At 37.1% G+C, this 17161-nt stretch overlaps 1 protein-coding gene across 1 annotated transcript in view; it reads left to right on the top strand.

Moving 5' to 3' along the window:
* LOC135223525 (plexin domain-containing protein 2-like) overlaps nt 1-17161 on the top strand; it is a gene marked incomplete in the record, with an annotated part of 113441 nt that overhangs the window by 65259 nt on the left and 31021 nt on the right. The window contains 5 exon segments of the mRNA XM_064261995.1: nt 1633-1835; nt 3563-3689; nt 7347-7539; nt 9437-9510; nt 9854-9989. Coding sequence (XP_064118065.1) covers nt 1633-1835; nt 3563-3689; nt 7347-7539; nt 9437-9510; nt 9854-9989 — 733 coding nt within the window.

The raw sequence follows: 17161 nt of genomic DNA, 5'->3' as shown, positions 1-17161 counted from the left end.
GTGAATACTGTATTAGGGAAATGAACAGATGGAAAGTAATGCATTTGTGGATGAAGGGATGCTTACATAAGACACCTTTGCTAACATACTGTACTGATTATCTCACCAGGAAGTTCTCTATTTTTGTGGTAATCGTGTTTGTGGTTCAAGTACATCTGTATGGATTTTCTCCTAATGGCATTGAAGGTCATCCAAAACACAAAGGGTCTGACATCAAGTTTTCCTCTTCTCATAGTGTTGAAAGGTCATTCTCCCTGTGAAATCATGCATTTTTGAGCTTTTCCTTCTTTGATCTTAAGGATATATTTTGTATACAGTATATTTTTCCCCTCTGATAGAAATGGATCTTGTTATAATTTTGCCATGAATCTCTGAATTTGCTAGCTCATTATGAGCTGCTACTACACTTCATCCAAGCTTACATAAGACACCTTTGCTAACATACTCACATTAGACTTCTTATAGATAGGTTATCATAGCATGCATAATGGAGTGAATTCATTGTGTTGGCTTAAGTACATGCATGTATCTTGGTGGTTGTGGTTTGTATGATGCAAGGATGTGTACATTGGGTATTCACGTGGCTAATACACCTTGAACTTTCTACAGTAGAATTTAGGAAAGTTGAGAGTTATTATAAAGTAGCTGAATGAAACTGCTAATTGGCATTTGGGTCTTCTGCAAAAAAATGTTCTTCCATGTAGTAAGGTGACATTAGAAGAGTTGGACAGCTAATTTGGAAGAGACCAAAAGGAACAGGTGAAAAGTAAAAGGAAACAAATTAAGTTGGAGGTTATGGGATGTTGCAGAGCACCTTTAGTAATGGCAGCATTCTGACCATGACATTATGTTAAAGCAGACAAATTGGAGGTAACTGGATGAAATATTTAAAGGCAATAAACTGGCATTTTCAATATGATTGTTATGGTACGGTATGCTGCGGCTCATTGCAAATGGTACCCATCCCATTGGGAGTTGAGATGTTGTTTGCAAATGTTGATTTACACAAAAATAGGGATAAATTTTGGGGGAGTTGAGAATGTCAAATCTTACTCAGTCCCCTGATGAAATGTATTTATTCATTTCTGTTATCATAAATGCTGAATTTCCAACTTCAGATGTAACACACATATAGGGCTTCTTGAAAAACAAAGACTATAAATTGTTTTTATTTTTTAATTTTGTTTTTGGATACCAGTATATTTCTGATGGGTATCCAGTATTTTATCAGAGCTTCTGAAAATAGAATAAAGGTTAGATGCCTTGGAAGGAAATTAGCACAGGTGCTCTTTTGCAATTATATAAACTGTTAAAGAAATAGTTGTTTTAGTGATTTATATTTGGCTTTTTTTTGTCAGTGTGATAGTAAATTATTGTACTTCTCTTATTATGCAATGTACTGCTTGCTTGTTTGGCAATGCTTATAATATTGGTGAAACCCTGCTTTTAAGAAAATGGTACAGAAATATGAGCCATTTTTGTAAAAGTATTTTTTAGTAAATATGGTGTCTCGCTGATTTTATTTTGTATATAACTGTGAATGAAAATTGGGAATTTCCTCTCAAGATACAATATTCATAATGAAAATTTTTTTTTTTTATTGAATTTTTCACTTTGGTTATAAATCCACAGCAAGTCGATTTGGTACCTAAATCTACGGCAGCACCAAACATTCCAAAAAATGACTCAAACACAGGTGCCACGGATGCCCCTGTCAAAAATGTAGGTGGTCAGCAGGGTGCCGAAGAGGAGGAGGAGGATCCTGACAGTGGAGGTGACGATTTGGTTCCAATCACAGGATATGAAACCAAGAATACAACAATTGATCATCATCGGTAAGCTTCTTGCTCTTCACATCCTGTAGTTGCGGCCAGCCTTAATTAAGCCTTGAGCGTAGGCATTACCTTACCGAAGGGTCTTTGCCACATCCCTTGGGTCCTTGGCTCCAACCTTTTAATTCCTTTTACTCTACCTCCTTTCATATTCTCTTTCTTGCGTCTTGACTTCCCATCCTCTCTTACAACTTTTGCATAGTGCAACTGTGAGGTTTTCCTTCTGTTGCTCCTTTCAAACCTTGCTTACCGCCAGTTTCCCTTTTAGCCCTGAATGCCATCTTAGGTCCCAGTGCATCAATCAGTTTCTTAAACTGAATCATTATGTGGTAGTATTTTTTCAGGTAACTGAATATTTAGTATTTTGGCATTTATTTTTTTTATATTTGCATTTTTTTTATAACATTTTTTTCTGTTGCCTGATAGTAGTGGAGCCTATATTCCTGGCTTGAAAATGTAACTAAATACCTTTTTGTTTTCTTATTCATGAAAATAACTTTCTGGCAGCAAATCAGTCACTGCAATAAAAAAAAAAATATATTGTATTTGCTGGAATTATAAGATTTACCCCTATTTTACAAGGATGTTTTGTGGAGAAAATTTTTTTTTTCCATATACACTTATTGAAAGATATTTTAAGGTTATTTGGTAGGGGAAAATGTATGATTCTGCGCAAGAAATACAATACGTATTGTTCAAGTATGGTACTAGAATGTAGTATAGACTCGGTATGAAATTTACCATAACTAAACAACGTTTATGTGGCGCCACAACAGGCCACCAAGCGCCTCAGTTCACTCTCGACGTGGTTTGGAAGTCACGTAAAGCCGTTGGTCCCGTTGCTGAATAACCAATGGTTCCATGCAACATGAAAATACCATACAAACAAAGACAACAGGCCACTAGGGTGGTGCTATGAGTTTGTTTCCATCCACATATTGCAAATGGCTAACAGGCTAACTGCTGACGTATTGTAAGCAGTTTTTTGAAAGTTTGTGATAACTTGCTGATAATTTGGCTTGTTTTCAGTATTTTACTATTAATAGCAATGTACTGTAATAATTAGGCTTGTTTTCAATGTTTTATTATTAGCAACAATTTTTGTGTACCTAGTATGCTCGCCATAGGCTACTACGGTACTTGATCTCCAATCTGTAATATGGCCGCATTGGATGCAGGGGAGTTTTTTTATACATGTAAAAATAAAAAAGGTGTGTCTAATACACTGTTGAATACAGGAATTTCAATGTTTTTGGAAAAAAATTACATAGCACTGTTAGACTTTTTTTTTTTATGAAAACAACTTCTTGTATGTAAGAAGGATATTAGTTGTAATTTATCAGATTCTTCTGAGCTTATAGACTGTGTACTTTATCCTTTTGTAAAATATTGTATAGTCTTGTTTCTTTTCTCTGGCTGATGACATGTCCATGGCAAACTTAAACTGCTCTAATGAAGACACAAGTCTGTTCCATTCCTTTTGAGTTTGGAGAGATTCATTTGACCTTTATTTGTATTTTCCTTTTAATTTTTGATTTCTAAATCCAAATACCATGGTAGTAAAGTGGGATGTGTATTTTGGACATTTTAGACTGTACAAATTTCCTTATCTGACAAGTTTCTTGAAAAGTGTTATTACAGGACAAGGCAAGACTACCAAATCTAAATGATTTCCAATGAATTCCGAAAGAACATTGTATTTGATTTGTAGTTATGTTTTTTCCTTCCAGGTACTACACTTCTCTAACTGTAAATGGAGATGGAAATGCTCAGCAGTACTGGGTTAACTTGGACACCCTCAATGAGGAAGTAGTCATTAAGAATGAGATGCTGTGCGATTCACATCGCAGGGCTGCGGTGAGTATGGAAGTGGTTCTTCTCTTTGGTAATTTCCAGTTGTAAGCTCTTAGTTACCTTTCGTTATTTGCCAAGTTCTGGATTGTTAGGCCAAAGGAGGGTCTCTAAACGTGTTGAGTATTCTGATTGGTATTCATGTTAGTGTGTAGCATGTAGAAACTTTAGAAACTTTTATTATTTTGAGAGGGAATGAATGGTTTTTGTTGATTTGTATACTACTCTGATTGTAAGGTCTAATCATTTAATTTTATTACCTACCGGTACTTGTTACTTTTCTTTGTGTAAGGTTTTTATATATATTTTTTTTTTATCCTTTAGTTCTAAGAACATTTCATTTCCAAGGTGATGAAGTAGTATCATTTCTTCTGGCACTGATTGAAGTGTGATTTGCAGAGATGTGCAGTCTCTTGATTGGCCAGTGTTTTTTGTGTACACTTGGCAAGGAAAGTTAAGATACAGTTTTTTTAAATCTTCGGACATATATTGTTCAATAATGCCACACCTGGCAACTCTTGAAAGGGGGCGGAGCTTCAAAATCATAGCGTTTGTTGCTTTCTAGATTTCCATCAACTTTACACCATAAAGATTCTGTTGGGGTCCTATAATCCTTTATATTTGAATGTAGAAACAGGCACTATATTATTCGTTAATTTTGGTTTTGTAACGTCAGTTCAGGGTAGAATATCGATCATCCTTTTTTAAAACCTCCTGCAAAACCTTATTTATAAGTAATGTTTGACACTAAATTGACGGTAAAATTCCTACGTAATTAAAGACGGATCTTAAACAATGAGAGAGAGGTTTTTAAAATTTGGGCAGTACTTTTGGAAATCGTGAGGAACAATACAGTAAAGAATGAAATGTTATGACGATAGAGAGAGCACGCGCAAGCATAGGCCTATCGATAGCGATACTTAATTCATATTTACTTTGAGAGATTAAGTGATAATATTTTTTCAAATGTTTCAAAAGTAGAGAGAGAGAGAGAGAGAGAGAGAGAGAGAATTATAGTACTGGTGATGGACTTGTGACGGGGGAAAGGCAGAAGAAAATATAATGAATTAAGTATCTCTATTGATAGGCCTATGCTTGCCCGATATGATATGACTGCCAAGATCGTGCTGCACTATGCTAGATAAAATTTGAAGGATCATAATATTCAAGTTAATTCTCTAAGAAATTCATACCCTAATCTTGATTACATTCGACAGTTGCCGTAGCATTCAAAGATTGTAAAAAGATGTGGAAAATTTTAGACACAGGTTGCGGTCATTCTTGCTCTCTTGATATAGTCTTTACTTTTGGAAATCTGTATTCATCCACAAATCATTCACGAAAAAAGCTGTGTTAAGTAAAAATATTTATTACCACAGATAACTCAATATGTATTACCCAGGCAAATAAAGTTTTATATCGCGGGAGATCTTTCAGCCTCGCGGCAAGAAATGCAGTCGTGTTGGGATGTAGGCTACTACGAACTGCTTTGTAATGGGAGCATATAGCCAGAAAATCTTTGAGCTGACATCCTACTTAATCCTTGATTAAGATTTTTGTTTAAAGACAGTAGCTTTGTAAACTGCAACTAGCATTCGATCCATGTCAACGTCAAAGTAATCAAAGTGTGAAATCCGTTCCGTTACGTTATCCAGTGACTTGCGCTTTCCCGCTCTAAGTTCTAGGGCTCCTCCTCATATCATAGAAAACGCTCTTGCAGATGCAACTAGATTTGTTCAACCTACCTTAGTTGTCGCAAAATTGAGTGCCATTGACTTCAGCTAACTTTAATCGCTTTGGAATACAAACATAAATTTGTAGAAACTAAAATAATTGCATTCACCACTTACGATGATGCAATATATCCCCGTTTATGAAGCAAAACGAGTAAATATTGTCGTCGTGATACATAGTACTAAAATCAGAAATTCACATTTTATCTACCAGATCTCTATGAACGAATCCATCTGAGAAATTCCAATTACTTCGGACATATATCGTGTTTTTAAGTATCTGAACGATTTTGTTTTGCAGTTTTAACTTATATGATATAATTTGCAGTATATTTTCATATTCTAGAGTAAATTTAGCAATATTATGTCTTTTCAATAAAAACAAATGGGAAATTGGATGAACGAAAGCTAATGAAAACTGTATCTTTAGTTTTCTTGTCGAGTGTACAACCTACGAGTTGCCATTAGTGAATACATATATGGGCAATAGAAGTATTGGAACCTCTTTCCTGCCTGATTCCTCCAAATCAATGGCGTGTAATATATTTGCACACCATGAGTGAATCTGTCCTCCTAAAACTTGATATTGCTACTTATATGAGGGTACCCATCTATTAAGGTTTAAGGGGTCTGCCAAATTTTGAAGAATTGTCAAATTTCAGATAATAAAAGTTTTCAACAGTTTTATGTCTCAAACATATCCTGAAGTGATAATGTAAAAAAAAAAGTTTAGACTGGTTTATTAACAAATTTGTTCATAACTTATATGACAACTGTGAACCACAATTTTTAAAAAAGACTAAAAAAATAACTGTATAAGTAATTTACGATAGGATCAAGTAAGATAAACACTGTTTTGGACTGTTTTATGTGTAAATAAAACCTTGAAAAGTTATTGCTGAAAATAATGTTTTTAGATTGGTTCATCAACAATTTTGTTCATCTATTGTACTGCACTGTGATTGACAAACTGAATAAATAGCATGTAAATTGAGTGTGAAAAAAAATTTATGCAAATTCACCCACTAAAGTATCTTATTCTCTCAATGGGACATGTCAAAGAAAACTGGTTATAATGATATAGGGATAACTTGCTCTAGATGTTCAGATTCTCTCAGGATTTTTGTAAGTACAAAAATATTTTTCTTTTGCTGGCTTCTCAAAACTTAGTTTTTTCCAAACCTAATGCTTATTTCTTCAAGAAGACTGAACCAAATTCAATGGAACTTTTACAGAATGTAGTATAGCTTTATCTTTAAATTTTGCTGTCGGGAAAATCACTTTTTGTGCAACTTTTAATTTTGTAAGTATTCATTTTGAAAAGGAATGTCATGAATTTTTCAAGTGCAAAGCAATTGAACTTAGAGGTCAAATTTGTAAATTTCCCCATGAGAGAATTTACATTATTAGTTGTAGAGTAAGTAGTGAAAATTTGAAGCAAATCCCTTCAATCATAAGGTAGAAATAGTCATATGAATGGGGTCTTATGGCGTCGGGGCTCCCCTTAGAAAAAACTTGAAATTTAGAATTGCATTTATTACAATTATTGGGTAATCTCGAATATATACCATATCCTGATTTTTGCAATACAGTAATTGCCAAAATGTACATTTTCCAGATTTTATATGATGTGTTTAGAGACCTCTTTTGTGCCTTAATAAATTATAGTTTAGTGGCAATACTTCCTAGGAAGTTCGTCTACCCTATAACTTCCTATCATATGGCATGAGACTGCCTGAATTGTTCAATTAGCCTTTCAGCTCTGTAGTACTAGAGTGATTGTCATTTTATTTTTCTCCAGTTGCATCTTGTTAATTTTATGTTGTTTATTTTTAGATGACATTCAGTTACTAGGTGTTTCTGGGATGTATTTTAGTATGAGTTTGTGTTTTGCTGTATCTTATGTTTTTTATGACTTTTGTTTTGGCAGACGGTTACCCTCAAGTTTGATTTCCCATTCTATGGCCACATGTTAAGAAATATAACAATAGCAACTGGAGGGTTTCTTTTTACTGGTGACTTTGTCCACACATGGCTTGCAGCAACTCAGTACATAGCCCCCCTAATGGCCAATTTTGACACGTCGGTGTCTGAAGATGCATGTGTGAAATATGCTGATAACGGTAAGTGTTTCATTTATTGTAAAACTGCTCATGGGATTCTAGGGCATGTTTTTCTGGCTTTTGCCTCTGCAATAAGGCTTACGTTTATTGTCAGTGAAAGGGGATGAATTTATGGTTACTTGTCAAGAGATGCAAGGTGAATGGCTATGTGACATAAGGGAAAAGATGAATGGAATGTTTGTTTTAAATAGTGTATACAATATGGCAGATGCAGAGGGTGGCTGATTATTGAATTAAAGGATCTGAGAAGCATTAAGTAATCTGTTTTGAATTGCTTGGGAATGTGAGTGTTTAAAACTTACTTTAGTGCATCTGTTTGTCAGAGCATCAGACATTTTTTTTATTCTTATGTTTTGAATATTGCAGTGTGTTAGGGGCTTTAAAGATGATACTTCAGATATGCATGCATGTGTAGAATGTGTATAGAGCATGAGCATGGACAGTATCTGTAAGGGAGAATATTAATTAAGTTTAAGGTCAACTTTGTCAAGTAAACACATACTGTAGATGGTTGATTGAGTCAAGGAGATGAAGCTGTAAAGTTTAAGGTTGATGTTTTGCATATGAATTTTTGCAGAATAAAGTTAACATGATTGATAAGGATGATTTTTCTGTCGACTATAATTTTAATTCTTAGAAACCACACAGTAGATACTCGTAGAATACTAGTTTGTTAGTCTGGTGCACTAACTACTGAACGGTAATATAATTAAGTAATTTATCAAGACCTTTGAGTCAGAGTTTTAGAACTCGTCAGCTTGCTGGAATGATGCGTCCTTTTAAGTTGAAGCATGATAAAGTCAAGAAAGTTGGACAGCCAAGTGAGGAGAGGCAATATGGAAGGGATGAAAACTAAAAGCAGAAAGCAGTGTAGGTGTACTTGAAAGGATTTAGTAAAAAATCCTTTGGCCCTGTATACAGTGTGCTGTTCAAGGCCACTAATGACTGATCAAAATGATTATTCTCTAGTTTTTACCCTAATGCCCCCTTTATCTCCTCTATGTATGATTGTCATTAACCCCTGCATTCTTCTGTTCCATATTTTTCCTTGCTTTGAATATAATCTGTTCAGCTCTGGAGTGAATGATATGCTGGGTGTTCTGTTGGTCCCTCTAGGCGTGAGGTTTTTTATTTTAATGTATACTTAACCCTTTCGGAGCATTCTTATGTAAAAAGTTTTAACAATAAATTGAAAATTAAAGTAAAATAATATTTAAATAAGGTAAGGTTGATTACAAAGGGAATAAGAAGACATGAAAAAGCAGAGTAGGAGATCAGAGAAGCAATAAATTTAAATTATGTAGGAAACAAAAAAGATTCTGATACACCAGATAAAGGCAAAGTAGACATTACACTCTGAACACTCAAAGACCAGGATAAAATACTGTAGACCAGTACTTACCCTAGTACAGTAGTGGCTTAAGGCCTTAGATGATCTCAGTCACCATCCCAGAACTTCACAGCTTATTATCTTGTTAAAATCAGAAGGGCAAAAGTGATAGTGCAAGTAAATGATATAATATTGTTGCATCCATATCCTACGTACTTGTCTTCTGCACTTACTACTGATGGTGCTGTTATGGATGCTTCTGCAGTTTTCAGTCATTCTGTAGCTGCTCTCATATTGTATGCCTGTCGTTCATACCATCTTGGCTGATATTTCTGAAGTTTAGCCTATCAGGGCTTTAGGTGGCATACTTATCCTAAATGGAGGAATCATAACTTATGGGAGAGGGTTTTTAGTCTCATATCTTGACAGGAAAATTATTGTCAGCCTGAAGGGTTAGTTTGCCAGAATTTTTCTCTCGGTAACTTCAACTCTTAGTGGAATTTCTACATATGTAATTTTGCCTCAATTTATTTTTCCATCTTAACATTTCTGGTCTATTTTTTTTAGGTACCGCATTTACAGTCCAGTGGGACAAAGTGAAGCTGAAAGATCACCAGGATGCTGGCACATTTACTTTCCAGGTATGACAGAAAGAAAAACCAAGCTGCTTTTAAAATTTCCTCCCAAAATCATAGTATGTAATCAGTGGGAATCGCTCATCAGTGCATGAGTCTTTCTCCACAATTTTTGATATTGGAGGAATTGCACTGAGTTGTCATTAAGATTCCATGTGGTTTACTTGGATTTAGTGATGTTTTCAATCCCATGTTTGGTTATATTTAATTGAGAGTCTGTGACTGCTGTAATATGCTCAATTGTGATAGTTCTTGTCATATATATTGGTATTTTATATCCATTTTAATATGAAAAAGTTGGTTTCAGTTTAAGTATGTGTGAATCTCACTTGTACCATTTTTTAAACAGGCAACATTGCATCAGTCGGGAGACATCATATTCACTTATAAACAGATACCAGTCACTGTCACAAGCATCCACGATGATGAGCATCCAGTGAAAGTTGGGCTGTCTGATGCGTACATAGTAGATCGTACCATCTTTTGTAAGTAGCATTTTATAGTTTTTGACCACTAAGATTAAAGCACAGGTTTGCAAAGCAGATAGAGGGAAGAAGAACAGCAGAAAGTAGACAAAATTTCTTTTAGTTTCTTAGTTTTAAAAGTTTGTGTAAAGACTAAGCACAGTGTACCTAGAGCAGATTGAATGTTATTGGCTTTGTATGGTTCACAGATTTCTTTTATGTTTAAAAATATTTTGCTTTTTATGTAGCTCTATCCATCAAGTTAGGTTGGATGCAGAGTATGAATCCACTCCTCTCATATCAACATAAAGTTCCAAAGACCTGGGCCCAAATTAAAAAAATGTTACTAATTTAGTTGGCAACTAAGTCTAGCATCCTGCTAATCCTTAGTGTCCAACTATGTAGCAGCCAACTAAATTGGTATTCATGAAACCTTGCTAACAACCTTGATAGCTAGTTGGCTGCTAGTTAGCATTTCCTTGACTTTAGTATTCACTATTTCTTTCTTGTGACACGCTGGGGTGACCTTACTTGAATGAAGTAGAGGATTTGTTTGCAGTAGTAGTGTTGTTTGTAGCACTTATCTGTAGTAATGAGTAACAGACTCCCAAAAAAATCTAACTATTCTGAAGAAGAAAGTATTTTCTTGGTTGATAAATATGAAGGGTTCAAGGATGTCGGCAACACTAAGTACAATGCTGTTAATAAAAAAAAAAAAAAAAAAACAAAAAAAAAAAAAAAAAAAACAGGCATGGGATTCAGTGCTAGCCCAACATAGAACTAGATTTCTGCATGTCAAGAGAACGATGGAGGACATAAAAGATAAACTTTAAAAATTGAAAAAGGAATTCAAACGCTGCTTAATGGAATAAAAAAAAAAAACGTAACAGATTGACAGGAGGTAACAAAATCCCTAATGAACTCAATGCTGCTCAGCAAAAGATCCTCGATTTGTGTGAGAAGACCCAAGGTTTTACAGGTATGACAGGAGAATAGAATTGGTTGCTAGGGGATTAATCAGTCTACAAAGATGTAGAAGAGTCTATCCCAGATGATTATGATGGTCAGCAAGTTAGACATCCATAATGCAATGAGAATGTTTATAATGTGTATGTTACTGAGCATGTTTATAATGTAAAGGTTCCTCATTTTCTACATTGCGGTTTTATGGTATTGAATAGAGATGGATACTGTTGTGTGGCCAACAGGGATATCTGGTACAGCCACAATTGTAAGTAATGGATATCAAATGATACCATATATAAAAGCCATGAACTTTTCATAGGATTTAAATTCTATAGAGATCTTCTTTCATCTCTGTCAAACAGGTTTATTGTCTTTGATGTAATATGAATTAATGTTGCATAACTCTGCTCCCTTAGGGGGGTAGGGCTGTCAGTGCACCTCATTCGTCGCAATGTAGGCATTATTAAGGTTCTTTGCTGCGTCCCTTCTTCCCCTAGCTGCTACTACTTTCATTCTTTTTACTGTACCTCCATTCATATTCTCTTTCTTCCATCGTACTGTCCACCCTCTCCTAACAATTGTTTCATAGTCCAACTGCAAGGTTTTCCTCCTGTTATGCCTTTCAAACCTTTTACTGTCAACTTCCGTTTCAGTACTTTTAAATTCTTGTTTGTTGTTTAAGGTGTTAAACATTTTTTAGCATGTTTCGATTCATAATATAGACAAGATAAAATAGTTAAAAGCTCAGTGAATGGCTCAGAAAGCTGTTGGTTGGGTGACTTGAAGAGGATCTCCTGCAACCTTATGAAATGTTCCTGTTGCCTAATATTGAAGCGCAATTAAAATTTGTTGATATGGCTGGAGAGCATAGTTTCTTCTTGTAGGGTGTTCTATATCGGATGTTATTAAGTCGGTGATATTCACTATGCCTTGCTGTGAAAATTTACATCTCTAGCAATTCAGCATCATCAAGTACTTCCAATGGGCTTCTCCAGTCCCAAAAGACGTTTTTTTTCTGCATAGCATGACAAAGTTCCACTAATTCTAAGACTCTTCTAGCCATGCCTTCACGTCGGTGGCAAGCGTTTAGCTGATTTAGTTGTCAGCTAAGAAGTTACAGCGGCCCGTGATCAATGCTGACTTACTAAGAAACTTAGCAAGCACCTAACTCTTGTGGATTTTTATGAATAACATTTAGCACACAACTAGCTTAGTAATCAACTAACTCCCGATTCAGTTCCCAACTAAGCTTGGCAGGGTTTTAAGAATTTGGGCCCAGGCCAGCATCCCAAGTGGAATTTGGCATTCAAAATTTAGGGTAGCCTAAGAAAGTTTGAGTGTACTTTCGGTTACTTTTAAAAAATGTCTGTTATTCTTTTAGTAGTTACTTTTAGTATTGCAATACACTCCCTGAACACCTGAATTAGCCCTGGTCACTGACCAGCCCGAACTATATCCCCATATATTTACCCACTAAGTGGGTAATTTTAACTGTCAGCGTTACCAACGCTGCAGGTAAAATCTAGTCCAATGAGTTACCTGTGTTACCATTGGCAACGCTGCCGCAAATACCGGCCACCAGTGGCCTTTCTCCTCAATTGTTTATTGTTCGCCATGCTGTGCGGATCAGTCCCACATCAGGCGAACTTTTGGTCATTTAGCCCGACCCCACTCAAAGAGTTTTCGTATTTTGGATACAGATTACGACCTTGGACTGTTATTAACGTTTTTTCTCCCGTTTTACTTTGGATAGCACTTTATACTCGCTATGGATAAGTTAGAAAATAAACGTCGTCGCCGTCTGCAAACGCCTCTGCTTTCTGCGTTTTCATCTACAGTTTGACGATCGAGCCTTTTACGACGATCGAGCCTCCTACTGCTGGATATTGGTGCTCATCGGCTCTGCACGCCTTCAAGCGTAGGATGAGTACCCTCACATGATCGACGTTCTTTTTGTTATTTCGTGTAGGAAGGTTCAGTGCAATACCAGTCAGAGATGTTTGTCTTGGTCAGGAGACAAGGAAATATTAGTTAGTTATTCTAGAAATTAGTGGACAGGTCATATGTTAAGCATATTTCTAGCCTGACGAATATTTGAACCAAAATAGAGATAGTGGTATTAGTAGTATAGTTGATTCTAATCGTTCTTTTTCAGTTTTTTCAGAGCCCCCTGCCTGTTTCCTCCCAGAACCAGCCCTAACGGGTGCTGGGGGTAATGGAGAAACCACAAGCCTCCGAGTGGGTAGGTTTCTGCCGGCCCCCCCGGCGCGGAGCAGGCAGTGTTGGCAGCAGATTCCCCTTCTCTCGATGTGTAAGTTCTCAGGATGATAAAAAAAAAAATTAGGTCAGATACAGACGAGTAGGGATAACATGCTAAATAGTGTTTAGGAAGAGAAGTGCAGGCTTCTTAGGTTGGTTTTGTTTCCATTATAAGTAGTAGTTTATAGAGCGACAGTGTCCCTTAGAGCCTCTTTTGGGTTTGGGTTTTTCCTGCTTCGAGTTACTTGCATCAGAAGCTTTTAGGCCATGGGTTGGTCTTTCAGATCTGGTTTCGGGTCTGTCGGGTTCTGAAGGTTTGAGTACTACTCCTTCGCCTTTAATTGGTTACCCTTTCTCTACTTATACTTATACGATACGATAATTGTTAATATCAACTAATTCTCTGTTCAATGCATATTGACTTACGATAATCCAGTATGTAGAGAGTCTAATAAAATTAACTACGGTTAGCCTAGTGTTCACGATGATATATCGTATGCATATACAGTAGCCTAGCCTAGCCTAAGTATTCACGGTACCACATATCGGTAGAGTGATTTTTTTTTTTTAATGGCTAACGTTGTAGGCTCAAGGCATTCTGACTTCGGATCATTCAGTACAGGTGTAATTGAAAACGAACGAGAATCCGATCTTAGGATAATTTCAATATGAATGTAATCGAACAGAATGAAGATCCGATTCTGGTCCGACTAAGCATTATAATTGTATTATGTTTATCATATTAGCGTAGTATAAACTAACTCGGGCAGTCATTCACTCTGGAATCAGCTAATGACAAATACTGGTTTGCGTCGCCGTATCCATCATTCTGTCCTGATTGGCTAGCGTGACTAACGTAACAACACTTCCTCACTTATGCCATGTTTGTACAAACGTCTTGAAGGAGACGTATTTTCAACAACGTTGACATTCAACTTGGTCAATAAGGTATCTGTTGGCATATCAGATGTCAAATATAAGGAATTCGTATGTATGACGTCTTCATACGTTTAACAGACTTAATGCCGTCCTAGTAATTACATTGTGATTATTTTGTCAATTTACAGTTACAAATAATTACCAGTCGTATTATCAAATTACAGTGACAACTGAAATTAATATTAGCCTAATAAAGTTAATTTAATTACCGTAAAAATATTAATTTATTACTTTTCAATCAAATTACAATTACTAAAGCTTTGCCGTCAAACAGCGCTGTTGTAAGAAGGCGTGGCTTTTAGACAGACAATGGTTGCCGGCTAGTCTGTTTCCTTGCTCCAGATTCAACCATATCACTTGGTCTCGGCTAATTTTGTTTTTTGTTCCTAGTTAGCATATTAATGAATATGTGGATACTTAACTTGTGGAACGAAGTCATACTGTTCGTCTTACGATGTAATTTAAGGCAAAAATTTCACTTAATATATATATAAGTCTCATTGGAAGCTAGTTTTTCCCTCAGGTTAGATGGCGTAAAATTCAGCGATTCCGTTCGATTTCACTTGTTTTCATAGGTATTACGAACCTTGCACTTTATAACACTTTATTAATCCTTTGTTGGTGTGAAAACAGTAATGAGCTCTTTCATGCTATTACTTTTCTTTTATCACGGCTGCGTTTGAGTTAATACAAAAGCTTGGGACATCTGTTCAGGTTGCTGATGCACGTAATATTGCCTCATCAGCTTCAGCTACATTTATAACATGAATACAGTAATTACCGTCGCACGCGGATGAATACAATAAAGTGATGTTGCTATACGATTCGATCGCATTAGCAACAAGTTCTCGTTCGGTTGTTCATAGCTGTACCCAGTTATACGAGTATATTATCATTAAGATAATACCTTTTTTAACTTAGAAGAGCAGTATTTATGGAGGTGGAGATGTTAGACGATTGTAATTCTCTCTCTCTCACTTTCCTGATTTCATATCCGCTCTTCATCCCAGACGATTGTAATTCTCTCTCTCTCTCCTGATTTCATATTCTCTCATCCTATTTTTCCTCCTTTTCCAACCCTCTCCTAACACTTGACTTATTATGCAAAAAGAGAGGTTTTTCTTCTGTTACACCTTTTTCAAACACTATTCTGTCAATTTCCCTTCAGGACTGACTGACCTCATAGGTCCCAATACTTGGCCTTTGGCCTAAATTCTATTTTTAAACCCAACATCTCGCTGTCTGAGGCACGATGTGCCTACGCACGCTTCGCGAGAGATATAGGAAGACTTATTTGCATGTTTAGTGCCGATTTTAAATACTAACCCCATCGTAAATCGAATAACGCAAGTCAATTACTTGTAGCTTCAATACGGACTAGATTCACGATCACGTCTTGATAATTGTTTTTCCTGAATTTTCTTGAATTTTCTAATGTTTTCTCAGATTATCTTGGGGAACCAGATCGGTCTAGTTTTTCTCTCTCGCCCCCAGTTTTTTTGGTTAAAACAACTTATGATGTCTTTACACAATCTTCTTTATTTGCTGCTCATTCTTTCGGATGTTTTGCTTCGGAGTCTTCTCCCTCATCCTGTTTTTTTTTTATTTGCCAATATCTCAGCAGAACCAGAGTTTCATTGTTTCATCCTGAAATTTGGAGAGGATTTCAATCTCTCTCTCTCTCTCTCTCTCTCTCTCTCTCTCTCTCTCTCTCTCTCTCTCTCTCCTCTCTCTCTCTCTCTCTCTCTCTCTCTCTCTCTCTCTCTCTCTCTCTCTTCACGGGTCTGTAGTTCTCAGGCTGCTGGGGTGTTGATGCTTCAAGGCGGTATCCGCAACTACGTATTTTCATCCTTACTTGTTTTAAGACGTAGTGTGTCCTCCGTAGTTTTTTAGCAGGCTACGGCAGTTGGAGATTCATCTGGCGCCATCGTTGACTGTATTGATACCGGTTGTCACCACCCACTCCTTTCATAGGGTAGTTAGTAATCTTCCTTCTTCTTCGTTCCCATTTATATACCTTAGGTGTGTGAGCGTAACATGCTTCTGCGGCTGGGTAATTGCTGGGGGGGGGGGGGGGGTGGCTACGGCCGTTGGTAGTTCGTCTGCATCGTTAGTTAGCACCGTTTTGTGCCCTCGGCCCCCTTCTTAGGGTAGCTGGTAATTTTTCCTTCTGCGGCTCCCATTGCTTCCGCAGTTCGTACCCGTTATGAAAGCACTATGTATCGCACACTTGGTTCTCCAACCTGCACAATGTCAGCGCTAGGTGCTCCGGTGGTTACTCGTAGTGACTTCTCTCTCCTTATTTTCTCAACTTTTTCCTGCTGTTTTTTCGGTTCCACCTCAAAGGGTTTTCAAGGTGGGTTCGACTTCGATTCCGTGTCTACTGGGGATACTTCTTTCCCTCACTTGCTCCGGACTCCAGTCTAGGATTAGTATTGGTAACGGGGGTTAGTTGGATCGCGTTTTGCGACCTCTTTCGCTCTTAGCTCTTTGGGGGGGGGGAGAGGTGTGTGGCTCGCCTATGTTGTCCCGGTCTCGTGTCATTGTCACTGGTGAGTGCGGAGTTTCATAGTTAAGTGAGACTGGTTCAAGGTTAGGTCATCGTCTTGGTTGATACACGTTTGGCGCAACAGTAAGGGAGTGACTTGCATGGGTGGGCGTTCATCGCCAAGCCCCAAGGTATATTCGGTTCAGGTGTAACGTTATCGTCACTGGGTAGGGAGGGTATGCGCAGTCGAGTACCTAACTCTTCCAGGTTTCGCGGAACTAGTGACAGTTCGGCTTCGCTCTTCTGAGGCCTGGACAGCGTCGGACAGAAGGTTACGTCATCGTGTCTTGGGGGGGGAGTGTGGGTTTGCGCAGTTCGAGTACGACTTGCACAGGAGTTTATCATTTCTTGTTGGTATATCGTGCGCAATCGGATCGGTAGGCTCAGATTTGATGGGATCTTGTATGGCGTTTGGTATCGAGCACCCAGGCGTAGTAGGTTCCGGGTGATTATATATTGATAATTGTTATGGGTATAGATA

Source organism: Macrobrachium nipponense, chromosome 10, assembly GCF_015104395.2.
Source record: "Macrobrachium nipponense isolate FS-2020 chromosome 10, ASM1510439v2, whole genome shotgun sequence".
Lineage (NCBI taxonomy): Eukaryota > Metazoa > Arthropoda > Malacostraca > Decapoda > Palaemonidae > Macrobrachium > Macrobrachium nipponense.
This window is presented reverse-complemented; position numbering and strand designations above follow the sequence as displayed.